General features: G+C 34.9%; 1 protein-coding gene across 3 annotated transcripts in view; it reads left to right on the top strand.

Annotated features, from left to right (window-relative positions):
• Positions 1–15,484, top strand: part of LOC129755350 (tetratricopeptide repeat protein 39C-like) — a 197,471-nt gene that overhangs the window by 168,714 nt on the left and 13,273 nt on the right. For all 3 annotated transcript variants that reach the window (XR_008739240.1, XR_008739239.1, XM_055751793.1), the window contains exons 3-6: positions 6,785–7,245; positions 7,310–7,798; positions 14,884–15,256; positions 15,319–15,470. Coding sequence is in view for 1 of the 3 variants with exons in the window: in XM_055751793.1 (XP_055607768.1) it covers positions 6,785–7,245; positions 7,310–7,798; positions 14,884–15,256; positions 15,319–15,470 (1,475 nt within the window). In the remaining 2 variants the exon portion in view is untranslated. The remainder of the gene's footprint in view (positions 1–6,784; positions 7,246–7,309; positions 7,799–14,883; positions 15,257–15,318; positions 15,471–15,484) is intronic.

The raw sequence follows: 15,484 nt of genomic DNA, 5'->3' as shown, positions 1-15,484 counted from the left end.
AGACACCATTCATTTGACCACTGAACAAAATTGGTGGCCTCGGTCGATCACGGAGTAGCAACCATTGGCGATGTGGAATTCGTTCTACTGAGCCACGCCTGCGATCATGGGATTCGAAATGCATGTTATTTAATATCATTGTACTACCAATAAAGAATTTTCATGAAGTATACTGAGGAAATTCATCGGAATTGCTCAATATTAATTTATTACTAAAAAAATATAATGAAGCATTTCGGGTTCAATGTTTAAAGGTGGATGTGAGTAGTCAATCAAGCTAAGCTAAGCTAAGCTAACTTCATTTGTTATGAAAGGTTTTATGATAATCTTCGTGCTCATAGTTCTTTAGCGCAATATGCATCAATCTAAAAAAAAGTTCATTCAAGGCTAACAACAAAGTTAGAATTATAAAACCTTTTATATGAAAAAGCGATTATTGGGCATGGTAGTTCGAGTATCTTGAAAATCAGGAAATACAAATTGTTGAAAAAAACAATTGGCATTGTTTATTCTAAGACCCATAATAAAAAACAAATATTTTTATTATTTCTTTATAATGGAAACCGATGATGAATGAAATACATTTAAAATGGTTTTACCCGTATAATATTTGTTGTATATCACGGTGTGTTTATAGAAGATGTTTTAAAGAAAAAATACAGTAACTCTATTTTTTCAGAAATAAGAAATTCAGCCTTTTCTGAATCATTTTCAGGCAAAATTAAAATATTTGGTCGGTGAGTCCCCATACATTTTGTAACTTTTTTCATTGAATTTTTTTTTATTCAAGTTTTTGTCATTTTGATACAATAAAAAATGTCAAGGCATGGAAAGATAAGTGATTTGGATTTTCTGAAAAACTTATTTTTATATGAACATTTTATTTAAATTTTATTATGTGGAGTATCCTTGTTATAATTGGTGTTATCCAAATGTAACATGAATTTATATTCATATGTGTAAATCTTGGAGAACTGAGAACTTCTGAATAAAAAAATTTTATGATACATTAATAAGAACAGTCCAAAACCATTTGATTGCTTTCCAAAAAAATTTAAAATTTCTTTTAATTTTTTCAAAATTGTACGTTGAAATATTTCCACAATATTTGCAGACTCTAATGAATATGGGTACGCATGTGAGAAAAAAATCAAATTGTTGATGATACCACTCGTTTATGGCTTTTTTTATTTTGTTTACTTCAGACTAAATATAAGCAAATCTAAGCAGGCCAGCTTTCAATAAAATTTAAAATATAAGATTTAGTTAAAAGTTAAAGTACTTGCACTGAAATTCCTTTTATCTTTCGCTACATAACATCAATTTCAAATTTCTTTTTCTCATATTGAAGATGAACAAATTTTCTATCAATCATTTGAACTTCATTTTTGCTGAAGAATTAAAGTACTGTCAATATTTTACAATTCATGATTAACTAGATGAAAAACGTTTTTTTTTTTTTCAAGAGAAATTTCAATGAAGTCGGCGATTTAAGACCAGATTTATGCGTTTTATTTTTTTTAATTATAAATAGATTTCTAAAATTTATTCAAACCAATTATTTCATTATTTTTTACCATAATTAGTATAAAATTGAAAAAGTTATGATTGTTTTACTGTAGCAATAATGCTTTATTAATGTTCTATTTAATAATAATGAAGAACTTCAGTGTACAGTAGAATAACTTAAATAAGTAAGGGATTAACAAAATAAACTTGGAACTCATTTCTCTTTTTTCAGTTTTCATTGACGTTTTTACAAAAAAAAGTTTTTACAAAAAAAAGGATTATTCACGAAATTACCCATTTCCCAACATTTCCTTGTCAGTATAATTGAACATGAAGTTATTATTATTAACTTCAAAAATGAACTTTTTAAGCCGTTTATTTCGATAGCTGGAGGATTTTTTTTTATAAAAAAAGGTTTTTTCTCTGACTTCTATCACTGGCACTTTTCAAATAACAATAAATTTATTCTTTTTTTCTATCAATTAAATTTAACCATCAACCATAGAATAAATTCTCCAAAATTTAAAATTTATTTTTTTCAGTCATCAAAAATTCACCTTGTAAATCGCGATTGAATATTATTTGTTCAAATTCAGAATACTACAGCGGAATTTTTCAATCAGTCCTTCAGTTGAAAATGAAAAAAAGAATTTAAATTAAAATGAAAAAAATTAACAATAATGGAATTAAGGAGAGGTCGACTGGATAATTTGATGCGTTTGTTATTCGGCAGTTCAGTCAGTCTGCAGTCTGCATTCGGCAGTTCAGTTTGACTGAACTGCCGAATAACATAAGCATTAACAATTATTATCATTTTCTTAACAATAAATCATGGTTAGTTTTTGACCTGATTGGACATTTGTTTAAAACTCTGTGTTTTGGACACGATTATTTTAAATTTGCTTAGTAATTCTTTTGAAACAATTTTCTAGTTCGAAATAAAGAACATTATTTTGAAATAAATTATCAACTTACCGAAAATTTTAAATTTCCATTGTGATATGATTTGAATTTTTTTTTTATGAGTCCATTTTTTTAAGTTTATGTGGTAATCATGAGTGAGAAACGGTGTGAGAAATTCCTTTCCTCTTTTATTGTTTATTTTTGGTATTGTTATTATTTTTAGCTAAATTTGAATTTCGAAAACCCCCTCATGGACGGGCCTTTTGCACGGGCCTGCCCGTTACAGTCCCTGGAGTGTTAATTTGACACTCCTGGCTAAAACCAAGATATCCCTTGTTTTCCAACCGATATTAAAAAAAATTATAGTTTTGGAAACCTCGTAATGTAACTCTCATATGTTTCTAAGACAATATTCAGCTACCAATTTTCAGCTTTCCGAAAAAAAGTCTAAGAAAAAAACCGTACTTTTCAATCAATGAACCGTCAAAATTGTTTGGGTCATCGATCTATCTATATAGGTATGACTCATTCCAGGCGACCTCAACTGGAGAACCGAGTTGCAAATAAGTCTTGTATTTTGTATACTTGTTAGTTTGTAATTTGAAAAGTTTGAAATAAAAGAAAAAAAAGGGAAAATTTTTAACAAATTTCTTCAATCCACTTATTTCGATATTCTTTTATAAAACAATCTACGAATCTAAGATGTTCACTGCGAAAATGTGTTGATAAAAACATATTTTTCGTAATTTTTACATTTGGTAGTTTAAAAATTATAACTTCACAGAATTTTCTGATATAAATATCATTTCACAAATCAAAATCAACACACATTTTCGTAGAAGAAATTGTAAAAAAAATTTTCAAGTGATCCACAATTTTTTTTTAAGTATTTTGCTGAATCGTTGTTCGAAAATATAGAATTATTGTTAATTCTTGTTCAAATTCTTAAATTTTTAATAATTAATTAAATTTCAAAATCAGATCATCAAAATCTTATACTTAGGAATGAAGCTTTTGGAACTTCATTTTCATTTGTTTTTTCTTGAATTTCAAGCTCTCATACTAGATTTTTAATTTTGTTGGAACTGAATTCAAGGAAAAAGTAATTAATTTGCAACGAATTATTTATGAACAAAATGAAGAGCCGTATGTTTTCTTCATGCTCTCAATATTTTCAAACTTTATTTTTATAATTTTTAAATTAAATAAAAACATATTGAATAGAGAGTTAATTTCTGAAAGTTAATATCTACTATTTCAATATTTAAATGAAAGTTCACAATTAATTGCGATTGAAATAACCAAACCTTCAGATTCAGAGTGGATTTTTTAACATAAATTATTATGCTGGTTTTCAACTAAAAATTTTGAATATTATTGTGTAGATGAGCTAAAAACAGTATTTCCGATAAAATTGGTGTGAATAGTCGGAATAGTTTTATCTCACCTGGGAAAAATTAGAGTATAAAAATTTTTTGAGCATATGCTTTAAAAACAGATTTTAGGAAATAAATTTTTGAACTCGATTTCAGATTTTATCCATCACCCCTAGTTTCAGCAGTAGTATTTTCAGTATTTTTCGAAAATTGAATAGATATCATTAGAGTGCGAATGGCCGAATACCGACTATTGGCCTTTTTCAAATATTCAGTGAAACGAACATTTTGAACATGAAAAATCGTAAATAAGCTTAAAATGTGGTCAAAAGTACCATCTGCATCACCAAATATTTTGCAAAAAATACCATTGTGAGTAATATTTTAAAAGTGATGGTAGAATTGATGAAAATATATTTCACTTTTTCCATAGAAAACAAACAATGCGTGAAATACAGCACTCACATACATCCGCAGGTAACGCGAGCCTCTAACAGCTTTGGAGCAAAAGTACTAATCAAAGTGGGAGAAAAACACAATTTTTTCGTACCTAGTATAGAATTTGAAGCACAACTCTGATATCAAGTTTCAACCAATTATAAGATTCTCATTTTTTTTATTATTATAAAATCCTAATACTTAAAATTTATTTTTATAATTTTAATATTACTTTGATCTCAAAACAACTTTATCGTAACCATTTCTTACTTAATTAACTTTATTTTGAAAGTTTTAAATTAAAGAATGAGTTTTTTAATGAGAATTATTAATCATTATTAAATTGTTTAATTGTGATAACGGCTCAAAATGTATGACGCCCTTTGAGCCAAAGAGGTATAAGTGCATAAAAGCTAATGAAAGACGTAAAATATCACAGTAAATAAGCCTTGGAGAGAAAACTAAATGATTTATTTAAAAAAAAACACATGTTTAATTTGATGTGTTTGGCCATTTTCCATACATTTATCTAAAGTTTTCATTTCTTTTTCAAACGTTAAAGTATGTAAATTAAATTCCAATTATCTTAAAAATTTCCAAATATAGTTTGAATTATGAAGAATCGTTTTAAATCAATAAATCAAAATCGATCATTTGTGCTACGTCGAGGCAAATACAATCAAAGCTCATTTTTTTTTTCAAAAACGTTGAAAAATAAGAAATTATTGTAAAAAAAGTTTCTAAAATTTAAATGCATCTTTTTAATTTAAATTGTCTAGGCAGTTTCGATATCTTTAACTCAGAAAAAAATATGGGCTTTTGAGAATCTCAAATTGAGATGCATTCTTTAAAATTCGGAGCCCGCAATCAAAAATAAACCACGAAATGGAAATGTAGCATTAGATGTAGGCAACCAAAATCGAATCTGTCCAGGTGAACGTCTGGGGGAAGGGGGGTAAGGGTTGCCAAATGTCCACACTTGTGCACGTGGAAAGGGAGAAGATGGTAAAATCTCATTGTTCTATCCACGGGAAATCTGAACGGCTCCAAAGGCAATTTAAAACTTAATGGCTCAAGTCTTTTTTACTTCTAAAAAGGATCGAGATATGTTGATCCATCTAACATGGAGCCAAACCGATCTGCAATAACTCGTAAGATAATAAAGTTATGGTCAAAACAAGTTTGCAGGTATTTATTGAACATACCGACTATTTGGTGAACATTACCAAAAAATTATCAAACTCTAGCTACAGTTTTAACGAAGTTAGTCTGAAAAAACATTTTTACAGTAAAATTTTTACTAAATATCCAAAAAGCAAAAACAACGCATTAAATATAACTTTTCAGATTAGCGACACGTTGTTTGATGACAGAGATATGCACGAAATTAAATTTCATGTTTCGCATGATTCCTAACTTTTTGCCGATACACCATATTAAGGGTGAGCCCAAACTTTTGATCGATAACTTAAGTAGCTATTTTATCTGTTTAAAACACTATTCAAATTTTTAGCACAAAATTTTAAAAAAAATTATGGACATTTTTATCTATCTAATTATTGACATTCTATTCTGACAATCTATAAATTCGGTCCACCCAAACCTGAACTGATCGGATTGAAATAGAAAGTGCGATTTATTGGAAATTTAAGCCAAGTTTAAGTCATATTAAGTTAACATATACATTTTGCCAAAAACAGACGAAAAAAGTTTTGATCATCGACTTTAGAATTGAAAGAAATGCAATGTATCATAAGATGACTGAGATATGACCAAACAGATTTTCTTGTTTTTGAGGGGGTGATCCCAAACTTATGTCCGGTAGCGTATATGGTCAGCAAATTCTAATTCAACGCTGTAAGTACCTCAACAAAAGTTATTTGGTGAAATTCGTTCCAGGGAATTGCAAGTTACAGCTGTTTTAGTTTGGCGGACCGACAAACACCCCCACGGAGTGGAAAACTTTGAGAATTTTAAAGTACACATACTAGGAAAAGTTCTTAGTTGTTATATAAAATCCAGCGTTTGCGAGTATTTCGTAACGGTTTTTTGCCGCTTGGGGGGGGTGATCACCCCGATCACCCCCCCCCATAGGACCGCGCCTGGTTCAAAGTTGTTTGTTTTAATCTCATTAGATGAAAGAGAAGATGAACCGGTGTTAAATTATGCACCCGTTGTTATTAAACAACATCAACAGCGATCAACCAACTAACAACCCTAAAAAAAGGTGGATAACAAACGAGGTGCGAATGCTTCCAACTGCTTCTTCTTGAATGGGCGGACCGGGAGAAAACGCATAAATATTTCAAGCCAAACTTGTTCATCTTAATTGGGAAGTTTCTTTTGTTTTGATTGGGTAACAAAAACCGAACAAGAGGCGCATTAAAAAGATAAGCAATTTGGAACAAGGTTACTTGTGAAATCAAACCCATTTGTGCTCTGCTTTTAAAAATTCAAAAATGTTTTGAAAATCAGGAATTGTTGCGTATCAACAAAAATATCTGCCGTTGTCTCGAAAATGGTTCTATGTAAATGACAGATTTTTTTTTCCTTCCCAGAACGCCATTATTTCCTGGGAAACGGACAAGATGAACGAAGCTCAAAACCTGTTGCGCGAGCTGGAAAAAACCTGCGCCGGCGATATCGGTTGGTTGAAAACGGTGCGCACTAAGCTGTTCGGTAGCTACGGGCCACAGAAAACGCTAACCGATTCGCTGGAGGAGCAAATCATCCTGGCCGATACGCAGCTCTGTTTGGCCATCCTGGTCTCGTTGGGTCAGGACCTCGGTGGATTCGTCAAGGGTGGCTGGTTGCTGCGGAAGGCTTGGAAGGTCTACCAACATACGTACAGCCAGATTTACGCGCTGTACAGTAGAACCCAGTCCTGTGACAATATACCACAAGCGCCTCTTAAACACAATCTACGGAACGGGCAGCTCGAGTTGGGCACACCTTGTTCGGTGGATTGGACCGTCCCCAATTCAGTCCTACAAACTCCTGATGACATAGACGATAAACAGTTGAGTTCCATCACTCTTGCACAATATATACTTTGAAAATAACAACATTTTCTAATTTTGCAGAATTTACCTCACCATAAACCAACCGTCGACGGAAGATATCCGTCGGAAGATCAGCAAATCTCGAACGACATTTTTTGCCGCCTCCTCGGAGCCAAGCAGTTCCGGTAACCAACAGGAAGCTGGCAGCAGCACATCCGGTGGAGAAACCAGTAGCAGCAGTACCGTGACAGTCACCACAGACGAAAGCAACGGAAGCGTAGTAAAGCGAAGTCTCACGACTCAATTCGAAGGGATTGACCTGCAAGAACAAAGTGCCTCACCCGCGACGACACTGTCCAGTAGTGAATCGATACCGGCGGAAGTTGGACAACCGGCGGCGGCGGCGGCCAATCGGGATGGTTTAAGGCTGGAGATTGACGGTTTCGGGTCGAAATTTGCCAGTGAGGCCGTTGGCAGTCGGAATGGGCTGCATCACCTGTTGAAAGTGAGACCGCCACCGGAACCTGCCAATTGTGATGCGGTATCCGGGACCATGGTTGATGATAGTAGGTAATGATAAAGCACTGTGACTGCATATTGGTTCTGAATTATGTAGCACCTGTTTTTAAAAATGCATTGTAGGAATAAACAGGGGCTAAATTGCAGGATGCGATCCATAAAAAACCTCCATTAACGCTTTTTGAAAAGCTTTATTGATGCGACTCCAGCAATACTCATTGAGTTACGTAGAACTTTGTCTGTGGTATAACACAGAAACTAGAGTACCAAAACTGTATCAAAACTGCCGCCTACGTGGAAGCAGTAGGTTGATAGCTCACGGAATCGACCAATAGCTCGAACCCCTGGCCAACCGTAGTGACGGTGATTACCTAGTTTTTTTCGGCGTAACCAAGCGTTCGTTGAGTCCAGGGCCTGGGGCTGTGTTTGGTTAAGGTTGCCAGATTGCCCGATTTTATCCGGGTTAGCCCGGATATTCAATACAAAATTTATTAATAGTCCGGCTCAGTCCGGTTGTACGGATTTCATTTGAAAATGCTTGGATTTGCCCGGATTTATTGACTTAATTTGACAAATCAAAAATTAAATACAAATTGTGTACTAGACTTACTTACTTACTTGGTGTTCCCGCGCGATCTTGGTAAAAATGACCGAGGTGTTAAATTCCCGAAAAAAAAATCCCGCGCCGATCCTCCGGTGCATAGGGCCGTGGTAAAAGACTTCCACTGTTGACGATCCGGATCCAGCGTCTTCACTTGGTCCCAGTCGAGATTCTCGTCGACAGTTTGGATTTCCGCGGCTAGGCAAGCGCCTCTCGGCAAATCTCGTTTTCATCTCTTCGCAGCGTGTGCCCAATCCATCTCCACTTACGAATTTCGAATTCTAGCGCCCTTTGATGACACCGGCGATGTAGTTCCTCATTTGAGATCTAGATCAAGAATTTGGCAGCTGATTTCGAATACATTGAAAATTTTAACAAATTTCCGAAATGTTGAAAAATATTGTTAAACCTCTCTAGAGTGGCTCTAGAGAGTGACAAGTAGAGGCCCTTTTCGTGGTTGCCAAAATCTAAAGGGGTCTGTTAAAAAAAACTTCAAATTTGAATTCGAGGGTGGTAAAGCACTAAAATTTTAAAACTAATCCCACTGCTCACAGCCTTCACGAACATAAAACCGTAAAGTACAAAGTTGTTTGTTTTGATGAAAGAGATATTGAAACGATGCTAAATTATGCATCCATTGTTACGTAACAACATCAACATCAATCGACCAACAAACAACCTAAAAGATGGTGGATAACAAAGGAGGTGCAAAGCTTTCAAATGCTAGTTCTTGAACAGGCGGACCGGGAGAAAACGTATAAATATTTCAAGCCAAACTTGATCATCTTAATTGGGAAGTTTTTTTTTTTTTGTTTTGATTGGATAACAAAAACCAAACAAGAAGCGCAATTGAGATCTAGTTGCCAGGCCACCAAGCGCGGATGATATTCCGCAGGCAGCGGTTTACAAATACTTGCAGTTTTCGCGTCGTTACCGCATATGTGCACCAAGTTTCGCACCCGGACAGCAATACGGATTTGACGTTTGAGTTGAAGATTCGGATTTTCGTTCGTAGAGAGATCTGACGTGATCGCCAGATTTTCCGGAGATTCGCAAACGTAAATCGGGCCTTTCTGATCGGGGTTTCGATGTCTTTCTTGGTACCACCATTAGGCGTTATCTGGCTACCAAGATACTGGAAGCACTTCACTTTCTCAACCTGCTGCCCAGCTACCATGAAACTGGAGGGATTTCCTGTGTTGATCTCCATCGCCTTGGTCTATCCGATATTGACTTTAAGACCGTGCCTTGGAGCTTTCGATAAGGTCGTCGAGTTTGCTCTGCATATCCGGTTGTGGAAAAAATTGTGTGGTAAAAATTTTATATTTTCGCATACAAAAAAAAATTGAAACATAAAAGAAAGATCAAAATATGATTTAAAATCTGTCAATAAATTTTGATGAAAGATTTTTTATCCATTTTTTTTCCTGATTTTTGTTGAGTAATTTCTGGGTTTCGACAAAATTTGCCCGTTTTTTTTGTCGTCAATTTGAAATCGAATGCCCGGATTTTGCCAGGTTTTTATATAAGATTATCCGGATCCATGCTGAAAAAAAATCTGGCAACCTTATGTTAGGTCCAAACCAGGGTTAAAAATTCGTCAAGGACAAAGGGGTTTTGATGACTGGCTGTAGGTACAATTTTCCCGTTTGTTTGGATAACCTCCCGGGCTATTAAGCCTACTTCCCATTCTGATTCTGTCTGGCTATTATCCCTTATGTTTTCTGCATTCCATTTCAGATTTTTTTTAACATTTCACACGTCTATGGGATAATAGCCAGAGGATAGGGATCCACATTTGACCAGCTTTAAAATTAGAAGCGATTGACTCGCCTTAAGCTGGACACTAGACATTGGTAAATGTTTGTCAAATATAGAATTGTAACCATCTTATTCATTGGAGGGTTTACAGTATGGAATCGATGTACACAGGTACAATACAAGGAGAGCTCAAGACTTTAGATGACCAAAAGTTCTGTCTTCTATAAGGGACTCGCAGGACTGAAGATGTAAAAAACCAACCGCTGGGTATCAAAGACAGTTCAAACTTTAATATTTTCAAGAATCTGACAATACAATGCGCTTGTACCAGCCGAATTTTGTAACTGGCTAAGACTCAAAACTTTTCTGTTCAGAACTCATCTGATAGAGTGAATGCTCTGACCTCTTGGTTGTAATCGCTTTGGAAGAATTCCTTTCAAGCTTCAACTGAAGATCCAACTCGTCGCGTTCTTACAAGCGAGGCACGACAAAACATTTGGTCCTTCGAGCCGGATTTCGAAAAAAGCGTTTCGCGTGGTTGACAACGCGAAAGAGCGTACACACTTAATCTTTTTTCCTATGATCGGGACGGAATTTCAGGATAGCAATCCGGGTGGCAGTAACACTTACTTGTTTTAGATCTACAACAGGTAGATAAATTTTAAATCCTTAGTCCCAAACAAATAACGATATGGTGCCGCAAATCGTTTGTTCCATCTTCCTTGTGCTCCGGATCCATGTTAACCGACTGAGTTGAATGAACCAGACAGGTAACGAAAGCACACGAACCGTGGACGAAGGAATTTTGCCCCAGCATCGATGTAAGGGAATTGCAGGAACTAGAACTTGAATAAGAAAAAAAAAAAACGTGAGAACATAACGATCGCTGAAGTTGTATTGAAAAACTTTTGATTGATATGATTTCAGATAGATTAAGAGCCCATATTTAACCAATTGAAGTGCTCGGTTTTACAGTCACAGGTGGTTGTTTATTTTAAATGTTCCAGGAAAATGTTTAAACTATTACTTTATAAATATAATTTCATGATATAAGCTAATTTTGATTGAAATATTTTCTTTTCTATTCAAATTTCTAATCGAAAGAAGAGACTGATATAGTGACCTGACATGGATTCGACCTAATGAACAATAAATTGAACTCTCCTTGTCTGGTTGTCCATTTTCAACAGGAACAGTAACCAACGAACGCGTCACATAACGTTGTCACTTATCCAGAAAAATTACCGGAAGACTGTAAAGGATGTGACCGTCATTGTCATCATATGGTGAGCAGCTTGGAATATTCGGAACTTCCGGACGTTATTTTCCTATGGGAAGCATCCGGAAGTTGTGATCGGGAGTGTCTAGCTTTTCCATCGCTCTCTCTGTATGCCACGCAATCTTTACCGGAACAGTAACATCCATTTCCTGAAATTTGCAACCTTTGTTCAATTCTCTGACTTAAAACAGCCCTCCATTAGATTCGGCTGCCGACCTGCATTTTGAGTAGCTACGAATAAAGGCATCAAAAAGGTCGAAATTGAAGTTCGGCTGTCAAACTTAGTTTTGAGTATGCCTGTCAAAGTTTCATTTTAATATTGCCCAGTTGGACTCTTAAGTTGAGAGCCACCACTGTAGTGCTGTTTTGCACCAAAATGACTTAATTTTGAGTTTAAAATTGGAAACGTGAACAAATGAGCGGGCCGAAGAAGAGTAAATCACCATTTCAGAGGGTATTGAGGCCCCAAAAGAAAGGTTTGTCGACTTTGAGATGTCTCCATCGCACAGTGGTTTAAAACTCGAAAAACGTGATCATGGACTTTTTGATGCCTTAGATGTCAAAATAGCTTAATGACATGTTCTACAATGTTTCATTATTTTTAGTTGCGCATATTTTGTCATTATTATTTTTCTGATCGATTCACCTAAAAGTGAGATATTTTTTTAATTTTTTGAATTTGTCATCCAATCAAAATGATGTGTTCAGAAAACTTGTAGACAATACAATTTTAAAAAACTTTGTAAAAGACTTTGAAGCTCTATCCCTCAAAACAACAGATTTATAAACATTTTTCTAAAAACTAACCTCAAAAAACGAAATTTTCGTTTAACTTTTTTCAAAGCGACTTTCGAGTCTTACTTTATATGAGAGAGTTGTAACAATTGTAAAAGTGCACAACTTCATTGAAGGTGTCAAGTTTCTATCTTGACGTTAAATGGTACTTTTTGTGTAATTACGTTTTAAAATTGCATATTTTCATTGATCCATATCTCTAAAAGTTGCAAACTTATGAAAACAAAATTATATGCATTTGAAAGGCACATTCTTGAGCTTTAATGAACAAATAATTTCATTTGTATGTATCAGGTTTTACTACTAAAATCATTTATCTGAAAGATGGTAGTTTTGAAGTTTTTGTTAAGCCAGCCTGGCAAACTCTTGCTTTTTAGCAAAAGGAAGGATGAAATCTTCTTCTTTTTTCTATTCCTACCGTTGACAAGTGAAGACGACAGTTCTTAATTTGTAAAAATTGAAGAGTTGGCCCTGTCTAGACGCGTTAGTTCCATTATAGTTAGTAAATCATTTATCTGAAAGACCTGATGGCAATACAGCAAGGCGTTTTATTCAATAATTTGAAGAAGCAGAACTCAATGGTAATTATAGAGTACGAGTTGTTTTTTCTGTACTAACTTTTAATATTTAAGGTATAGATTTGGAAGACATCCAACGATGCGCTGCTATTCTTCAAGTTTTGGCTTCTGGCCAGAAAATAAATGTGGAAAAATTCGATAAGTTTTCTATGGAAACGGCCATGAAACTAGTCGATTTGTATCCGTGGTATTACATATATACCCGCAGCAGTTCACAAAATTTTATTTCATGGGGCTCTAATCGTGATACACTTTTTAATACCCTTTGGGCAATTATCCGAAGACGCTCAAGAGTCTAGGAATAAGGATATTTGAAATTTTAGAGAACATCACACTCGAAAATTTTCAAGGCAAGCAACAAACATCGACCTTATGCATCGGATGCTCGAATCTTCGGACCCTCTTATAACGAGCCTAAGAAAATATAAACCAAGACCACATTTTTCTTTTGTTGCCGATGCAAAAAAAAGCTTGATTTAGAACAATCAGAAGAAGAAGATCATGAATATTAATTTTAATATTTCATTCTAATTTACTCTCTTACACAACTATTTAACCAAAAATAAAACTTTATAAATAAAGAAAAAACTTTAAAGATAGCCATGAAAATTAAAGGTTACAAAATCATGCATCTATGCCACTTTCGTGTTAAAAGGGCAACATTTTTTAAAGATGTGTGTTGATAAAATACGCAAAATGCCCATTATTTCGAAAATACCTTCTTTCAGATAAATGATTTACTAACTATAATGGAACTAACGCGTCTAGACAGGGCCAACTCTTCAATTTTTACAAATTAAGAACTGTCGTCTTCACTTGTCAACGGTAGGAATAGAAAAAAGAAGAAGATTTCATCCTTCCTTTTGCTAAAAAGCAAGAGTTTGCCAGGCTGGCTTAACAAAAACTTCAAAACTACCATCTTTCAGATAAATGATTTTAGTAGTAAAACCTGATACATACAAATGAAATTATTTGTTCATTAAAGCTCAAGAATGTGCTTTTCAAATGCATATAATTTTGTTTTCATAAGTTTGCAACTTTTAGAGATATGGATCAATGAAAATATGCAATTTTAAAACGTAATTACACAAAAAGTACCATTTAACGTCAAGATAGAAACTTGACACCTTCAATGAAGTTGTGCACTTTTACAATTGTTACAACTCTCTCATATAAAGTAAGACTCGAAAGTCGCTTTGAAAAAAGTTAAACGAAAATTTCGTTTTTTGAGGTTAGTTTTTAGAAAAATGTTTATAAATCTGTTGTTTTGAGGGATAGAGCTTCAAAGTCTTTTACAAAGTTTTTTAAAATTGTATTGTCTACAAGTTTTCTGAACACATCATTTTGATTGGATGACAAATTCAAAAAATAAAAAAAATATCTCACTTTTAGGTGAATCGATCAGAAAAATAATAATGGCAAAATATGCGCAACTAAAAATAATGAAACATTGTAGAACATGTCATTAAGCTATTTTGACATCTAAGGCATCAAAAAGCCCATGATCACGTTTTTCGAGTTTTAAACCACTGTGCATCGGTACTAAATATTTTTGAGTCAACAAATCCCAGAGTATCCTATTGTGGGATCCCGAGGAGCCCGTCATAATTGAAGCCTCGTTGCTTAAGGGGCCAGTTGTTCAAGCGATTACTGATGATGAGAAAGTTAACTCTTCATTCTATGCTGGCTATTAGAGCCAGAGGTATATCTAGAATGCCACATTCTCCCTTTATTTGAAAATGATTGCGCCTTTCATATAACGTGAGTACGTTAGCAAATGTGCTTGCGCGTAAGTTTATAGAAATACATATTGGCATATCTTTGTAAATAAAAATATGCCTTCCCGTTTGGTTGATCGTTTTTTTTATAAATAGTTGTATGTTACAGAGAAATGGGAACCGATATTTCGGCCGTTTTAGGGGCTACTTGGCCTAACGTTGAGATTTAATTTGGCATGAATGGTTTTTTTTATTTCAGTATATTTTAGGTCGAGGACCACACAGCAGAATTTTCAAAACCTTGAGATTTCATAGAGAAGAACCAACGCCTGCGAAGGATTTCCAATTAATATTGTCAATTAAATCAAATGTAGAATTACCTACCATGTGTTTTCCAATTCTAGTAAACCGATCGACCCGGCTGACGTGCGCCGCCTGATGGGAGCCGTGTGCTTCGGATACGGCGTCTTTCAGCTCAGCATCTCGCTGCTGCCGCCCAGTCTGCTCAAGTTGATAAGCTTCCTGGGCTTCGAGGGCGACCGAACGATGGGCGTGGCCTGTCTGATGCACTCGCGAAGCAGCGTCGATATGCGGGCCCCGTTGTCGACACTTGCACTGCTCTGGTACTACACCATCGTGACGCCCTTTTTCGCGCTTGATGGATCAAACTTGAACTACGAAATCCAGGCCGCCCAGGAGTTGATAGACGACTCCGATCAGCAGTTTTCGAAATCGTCGCTGTTTTTGTTCTTTCGGGGTCGACTCGAGAGATTAAAGGTGAGTTAAATTGAGTTGTGAAATATGACCAAACGATAATGGCTGTTTTTGTATGTTTTCAGTCGAACATCAAAGGAGCAATCCAAGCCTACGAAGTTTCGTACAAATCTTCAGTTCAGCGAGAAATTAAGCTCCTGTGTTTGCACGAAATTGGTTGGTGCCGGTTAATTCAACTGGACTACGGCAAAGCGATGAACAACTTTAAAGATCTCAGGTAATGACAAATCA

The sequence above is a fragment of the Uranotaenia lowii genome, chromosome 3 (assembly GCF_029784155.1).
Source record: "Uranotaenia lowii strain MFRU-FL chromosome 3, ASM2978415v1, whole genome shotgun sequence".
In the NCBI taxonomy this organism is placed as follows: domain Eukaryota; kingdom Metazoa; phylum Arthropoda; class Insecta; order Diptera; family Culicidae; genus Uranotaenia; species Uranotaenia lowii.
The sequence above is the reverse complement of the archived record's forward strand: the minus strand, read 5'-3'. Positions and strand labels throughout refer to the sequence as shown.